Consider the following 7,166-nt stretch of genomic DNA (forward strand, 5'->3'; position numbering starts at 1 on the left):
AATCTTATCAACAACAGTAACATTACGTAATAGCAGCACCATGGGTAATTCACAAGACTGATAATGAATTATTACTGTCTTCTGCCTCGCGAGTAACTCATTTTTAAAAATTAAAGCAGGTGTGTTTACGCCCATATTGACACATTTTAAATCACTTAGGAGGCAGGCTTCGGACCGCCATGCTTGTTAGGACCAATCCACGCAGAGAGGGATACAACATCCCAGCAAAAAAAAAAACAACAGCAGATACTCGATAAAATTTCTCCACACTCGAGAATCGAACTCAAGTCTCTTGAGTGCACCAGCGAAGCACCTAACCACTACACCACAGACGTCGGGCAAGCAACAGAATCGAAGGGTCAATTACCAAACGGGAAAGTAAAATCGAAAAACACGGCGATGGATTACAGATCTATAAATAAAACAACACCAAAACAAAAAAGAACGGACAAATAGTGCAAAAAATACAGCTCCCGATCCAGAGTCGAAATGGAGGGCGGATTTTGTGAAGAGTTCGTCTGACTTCGATCGTAGTTTTAATTTGTACGTCTTAGCCAATGCACTTTTCGGGAGCTAAAATTTGCTTAGGTCTATGCGGGTTATCTACTTGATCGAATAGTTGCAGCCAAGTGGGTGTCTAAAATTGTCTTTTATTTTTTTTTTGTCGTTGTTTTTGTGTGTGGAGTTTGATGTAATCTTAAAGCTTGTTCAGTTGTCCCCCCCTCAAAAAAAGAATAACCGATCTATCTGGAATGGAAGTAGAGATATTTACGGTTATTACAGGGGAGGACCACCTGGTATCAGGAGTTAAATAAACAAGCAAATGGCCGTCATCACAATTTGGTGACTTCCACAGCTCGAGTGTTCTAGGAAACTGCAAATTTGCATTTATTTTTTTTTTGTCGTTCATTAACATATTTCAATATAATCCATACGGAAATGTGTTTTTAAATGGTTAAATGTACATAAAAGGTGTTAAGCCAAAAAGAAGAGAAAAAAATTCAGTCAAAATTGCCCACTGGTTCTTTGAGTTCATTATTTTGACGAGCGTCTGATTTCACCACGACGCCATGCACAATAGTATGTACTTGCTGACACGTACGGGCACTTAAAAGTCTGCAGGAAAGCAAAATCAAGGTTTGTAAATAAATGGTGAAGACTTTCTCCTCTTGCATTTGTTATCCAAAATTTATGTAGTTGAATTTCTTAAACACTTTGTTAGATTTTTAGAATGATCCACAAAGCCCACATATGAACGATGAAAATCACTCAGAGATTTGAAAAGGAATAACTACACATATAAACAGCCGGAGTTACTGGGAAGGAAATATGTACAACGAATAAGCATATCGAGAGAAATTTGAATGGATCAATTCTAAAGTCATATTTATGTATAAACACATAAAAATCATATGACAATTTACACACCAACAAAGACACGCCGACGCAACACAAAAAAAATAAATAAATACATATACGTAAACACTTGCACACAAACACACACACACACACACACACACACACACACACACACACACACACACACACAAACACATCTCTATTCACTCTTTCATTCATATGAGCATAGCAGTGTATAACGAAGCGACAAAGATACAAAATACGTACGTACGACCACACACGCGCACATGGGAAAATTCCGCACACAGAATTTCCTAAAAAGTTAAGCAAAAAGTGAACTAAAAACAAAATGTGCTTATGGACTGTTTCGTTCCCCCCCCCCCCCCCCATCTCCCTCTCTCTCTCTCTCTCTCTCTCTCTCTCTCTCTCTCTCTCTCTCTCTCTCTCTCTCTCTCTCTCTCTCTCTCCCTCTCCCTCTCTCTCTCTCTTTCTCTCTCTCTCTCTTTCTCTCTGTCCCCCTCCCTCTCTCTCTCTTTCTCTGTCTCTCTCTTTCTCTCTGTCTCTCTCTTTCTGTCTCTCTCTCCCTCTCTCTCTCTCTCTCTCTCTCTCTCTCTCTCTCTCTCTCTCTCTGTCTCTCTCTTTCTCTCCTCTTTCAGGTGATCGATGCGGACTGATAAACAAACTGAATGACAATCTGTGCCAATACCAACGTGAAAAGACAAGCAATCTGAAGTTGTGTCGAAAATTCCTTGCCTCGGCAATCTTGGCCTTTGCCAGGCACACCAGTAAGCTTATGTCGACACTGCTGCTGGTGACCATGGCAACGGTTAGTATGGACCTTATGTTCCGTGGAATTCACCAGAAAATCTCTGCTTCTATGAGGAAAATATGATGCTGATGACTTTGACCTTAACCGCTCTTGGGGAATCCGGCCAATTAAATCTTTAATCAGCCGGTGCTTTTCGTCGAATCGTGTGTCTGCAACTTGGGCACTGGTAGGCGAAGATTTGATCAAGGAAGAACTCAAGCTGGTGATACTGACCAAAGACATGTCTGTTGTGTCCAGTGATTGTCGTCGACACTCTCCTCTCATTGGTTCCCGCTCTGAGGAGCATGTCTGCACCTTTTGGAAAAGAGCGTCCACGTCGTCCTTTAGATACAACATTTGGAGGCACAGCGAACGCTGGAAGTTCTCCAGGTGTTGGAGCTGAGTTTTGAAATGGGCAGTTTCTAACCTTGCCTTTTGTTGTACCTCTATCCTGCTGAAGGCGCTTCGGTGGTTGGGTCCTGAACTGCTGTTTGGGCTCCCAGAACACGCACGCTGTCTTTTTATCGCCCCTATTTCGCTGTTCATGGCTGGGAGTCGTCTCGGTTTCCGAACGGAGGGCGAAAAGACTGGTGAAGTGTCGTCGCCAAAGTGTGCCAAGCAGACATTGGGTGACGTCACGAGAACAGAACTTTCGCTCCGGCTGGAAGACAAGTTAAAGGACGCTTCTTCAAGATCCCCGTCTAAGTCTTCTTCTACCCGGTCGACGAAAGCGACGTATCTGCTCTGGACAACCTTTCGAGGGGTTGAGGAGCGATTTCGAGCTGAAAAGATGTTGAAATTATAGCAAAAAAGGTTAATCTTTTTCTTGTTTTAAAAACATGTAAGGACAGGCACATTCACAGCACAACGTATCTGTACCAGGGCGCCATTTCAGCAATGCCTCATGATATGTTGGTTAAAGTGTCAGTCCTGTCTCACCTGTCTTCTTGCATCTGTGCTGTGTGAATGTGTGTATGAGGGGAGGGGGGTCGTCTGTGTGTGTAGGTTTGTGTAGGTGTATGTGTGTACGTTTGTATGTCTGTGCATTCACAGTACTACGTATCTATACTTTTAACTAAACCCTGGTGAAAACAAAGAAGCTATTTCTTCACCAGAAAGCTTGATTAAATTATCTTACAGCTTGTCTTTTAGAGCCAACCCAGTTACATATTCTAGGAGCTTGTTTGAAAAATCTAACTTGGGATTTACAGCTAGATATTCGCACGTAAAATAGTCTTATATAACGACTCCTCCGTCTAGGTCTACATTGAAACTATTATATTTTTTTCTAATTTGTTTTATTTATGTTGGAAGCTGTTAATTTGGGTTTTTTGTTTGTTTTTGTTTAGCTTTCAGTTGATAGTTCAATCAGTTGGAGAAATAGGTGATGCAGAAATCCACACCTTTAGGATTCGTTTTAAGCCAAGATCTACCCTTCCTTGAAGTGTCGTGACGCCGAGCAGTGGGACGTCCCATCAATATCTGCGGCACATTGCTGTCCTTGACCAAAACTTCCACATCTGCTTCCTCACTGTCTTTACCTCCAGCGAGACGAGAAGACGGAAAAAAAGACATTAAATAAAACCATTTTGATATTTTATAAACTTAAATTCATTGACACTCTTAATTACCTGAAACTATTTCTAAGTAGACCTTAGGTAGAAACAACTAAAAGTTGAATTGTAGACTATTGAAGTTATTTCCTCCATCTTTTTGCTTTTAAAAGTAGGTCTACTCTCATGTTATATTTCACTTCTTTAAAAGAAAGTCGCTGATTTTAAAAAAAGCAACAAACCAACAACCCCAAATAAACGAAACCTTCATCCCTTGTGAAATAACGGCGAGAAAACCTTGACGTCAGTCAAAAATCTAAAACCCATACATAACCTCCACACTACCCCCCCCCCCCTTTCAATCTCTCCCTGTAAAAAAAATCGACCCCCTATTTCACTCACATACCTTTTCCTCCAGAATGGGGATCAGGTACTTCTTTTTCTGTCTTCTTTGTCTCACAATGTTTGCGTTTTTTTCGTTGACCCTTTTTGGCAGGGGAAACTTCTGTGTCGCCTCTGGCGTCTGCAGTACCGTGTTGGGGATACAGCAAAACACATCACTGAATAACCTGAATACTGGGTTGTGGGAAATTTAAGAGTATATGCGAAGAATTTACATACAGATAAACACTCGGTATTGTGTGTCGTACATTTGAACTGAACATGTCATGGAGAGAGTTTCTGTAGCATTTTTCCGAAATATTCATTTTGTCTATCTTCTGAAATATAAAATACAGACATATTTCTGAACAGCCATTTTCGGGTTCCACTTTTGAAATGTCACAATTAATTGTGAATGATTTCAGGAGTGACAAGATTACACAAGTTTCTTATTGTCTTCCCCTTAGCTGAGATGGAATTATGTTTGACTAAATGATTAAAGGAATAGACTAAGGGAAATAGCAAACTTATCAACATCATGTGGCTACTTATGAAGGGTAGACCATCATAGCAGCTACCTAGAAAATGAAAGATTTAGAACGCCGTCTTAATAAAATACCTAGTGAACATCCTATAGTAAAAAAGAGACGCTCGTAAATACTGAATTGTGCTTTTGTACATCAAAATGCTCCTGCCAGGGAACATGTCTGACACTGTTCGTAAATGACCAAAGAGAAAAAACCCGCAAAAACTCTTCGTCCCATGTGAAATATCGACCAGAGAACACTGAAGTTAGTCAAGATCTAAAACTCCACACACCCTCATCCTTACAAAAACATTTCAATAAACTGAATTTTGTAGGGTTTTTTTTTCTGAAGGCGAAATCAGAAAACTGTGAGACAAATACACGATGCTTCTGCTCTCTGTTTCACCCACGTACCTTCCCTTCTGGAGTGAGGATCGGGTACTTCTTTTCCTGTCTTCTTGGTCTCAACAGGTTTGTGGTTTTTTCGCTGTCCATTATTGGTTGGGGAACCTTGAGTGCTACCTTTATCTTCAGCTGTACCTTATTTGGGAGGCAGCAAAACACATCACTAAGTGACCTTTAAACTGAACAAACAAAGTATAAGAGTACCATTTCTACTGTTGACAGTGTTATATAGATGAACAGAACCCTCAATGCCCTACATCTCCCACCCCCAAACCCAACAAAACAAATAAAATACACAAAACATTTCAATAAACAGAATTGTTGGGGTTTTTTTAGTTTTGGTTTGGGTATTTTTAAAGGCAAATCAAAAATCTGCGAGACAAATACACGGTGTTTCTGATCTCTGTTTCACCCACGTAACAGTTAGAAAAGGATGCACAGGACAGGCTTTGCTGGAGAAATGTTGTTGATGGCCTGTGCTCCACTAAGAGTTAAAAGGGCAAGAGAGAGAGAGAGAGAGAGAGAGAGAGAGAGAGAGAGAGAGAGAGAGAGAGAGAGAGAGAGAGAGAAAAGAGAGAGAGATAATTTCACCCACGTACCTTTCCCTTGTCAGAGGACAAATGTTAGATAATGTCAGAGCTCTACATACCAACAGCAGAAGCTCAGTAAGAACGAAGGAAGGCAATACAGACTGGTTCAAAGGTAAGATCTGGAGTACGACAGGGATGCGTTCTATCTCCCCTCCTGTTTATAATATATATATGGACTCCATAACGCAAGAAGCAAACCAAAGCTCAGAAAGTCTAAATGAATGTCTGTTCGCAGACGACCAATGTCTTATTCATCATGACCAACAAAGCCTCCAAAATCACACTACCGAACTCAACAACACCAGTGAGAAATTCAACATGAAAATAAGCACATCAAAAACAGACGTTATGAAAGTGAGCCGGAACCATAGTTCCTTGAACATCCAAGTCGATAGTAAACAACTGAAACAGGTGAAGGAGTTTAAATATCTTGGCAGCACTTTTTATGAAAACGGGTCCATAGACAGAGAAATAGAAATGCGAACTCAAAAAGCCAACGCTGTCACCTACCAGCTCGCACCCCTCCTATCTCGTGCAAACATCTCCATGGACACAAAGAGACAGCTTATCACCTCAATATTCATACCAACATTACGTTATCAGTGCCAGACCTCGACCTTAAGCACAACCCATGAAAGCACAATCACCGCATGCGAGATGAAATGTCTCCGCAAAACCCTTAACAACAAAAGACGAGACAGGCAGAGAAATGAAGATGTAAGAGCCGCTATCAGCACTGAGTCCTGCCTGCATTACATAGAAAGACAGAGGATACAATGGTTTGGCCACCTGTTACGCATGTCACATGACCAGCCAGCCTCGAGAGCTTACAACACCAAGCACTCAGGCTATAAAGGAAGAGGAAAGCCACGCAAAAGGTGGATCGAGGGGGTCAAGGAAACCCTAAGAAAACATAACATCGCAACTGAAAGAGCTGCAGAGCTGGCCTACCATAGAAAACTGCATCTCCTCTAGACGCTTAACGGCAACAGAGGATGAAAAAGTAAAAAGTAAGTAAAGTAAGTACCTTTCCCTCTGGTGTGGGGATCGGGTACTTCTTTTCCTCTCTTCTTGGTCTCAACAGGTTTGCTGTTTTTTCGCTGTCCATGATTGGTGGGGGAACCTTGCGTTTCACCTCTATCTCCAGCTGTAGCTTATTGGGGATACAGAAAACACATCACTAAATGACTGGGTAAACAAAGTATAAGAGTACCATTTCTATTGTTGACAGTTTTATATAGATGAACAGAACCCTCAATGCCCCTACATCTCCCACCCCCAAACCCAACAAAACAAACAAAAAACCCAAAACAAATGGTTGTTTTTTAAAAGTTTTGGTTAGGGTATTTTTAAAGACAAAATAAAACATCTGTGAGACAAATTCACGGTGTTTCTGATCTCTGTTTTACCCACGTAACTGTTTGAAAAGGATGCACAGGACAGGCTTCGAGAAATGTTGTTGATGGCCTGTGCTCCACTAAGAGTTAAAAGGGCGAGAGAGAGAGAGAGAGAGAGAGAGAGAGAGAGAGAGAGAGAGAGAGAGA

The 7,166-nt window shown here is 41.2% G+C and overlaps 1 protein-coding gene across 3 annotated transcripts; it reads right to left on the reverse strand.

The window, feature by feature from the left end:
* Positions 1-1,957: 1,957 nt before the first annotated feature.
* On the reverse strand, positions 1,958-6,825 carry LOC101862731. Of its 3 annotated transcripts, none has more exons than XM_005099726.3 (5): positions 6,650-6,825; positions 5,042-5,167; positions 4,127-4,243; positions 3,571-3,708; positions 1,958-2,949 (listed from the first exon to the last, which is right to left on the reverse strand). In XM_005099726.3, exons 4-5 carry the CDS (start codon positions 3,641-3,643, stop codon positions 2,012-2,014), a joined length of 1,011 nt encoding a protein of 336 aa, XP_005099783.3. In that variant the 5' UTR covers positions 3,644-3,708; positions 4,127-4,243; positions 5,042-5,167; positions 6,650-6,825; the 3' UTR covers positions 1,958-2,011. The 3 variants fall into 2 exon arrangements, with proteins under 3 accessions (XP_005099783.3, XP_035826013.1, XP_035826012.1); XM_035970119.1 differs by lacking the exons at positions 4,127-4,243; positions 5,042-5,167; positions 6,650-6,825 and having other exon boundaries at positions 3,571-4,051.
* Positions 6,826-7,166: the final 341 nt, after the last annotated feature.

The sequence above is a fragment of the Aplysia californica genome, unplaced genomic scaffold, assembly GCF_000002075.1.
Source record: "Aplysia californica isolate F4 #8 unplaced genomic scaffold, AplCal3.0 scaffold00223, whole genome shotgun sequence".
Classification (NCBI taxonomy): Eukaryota; Metazoa; Mollusca; class Gastropoda; order Aplysiida; family Aplysiidae; genus Aplysia; species Aplysia californica.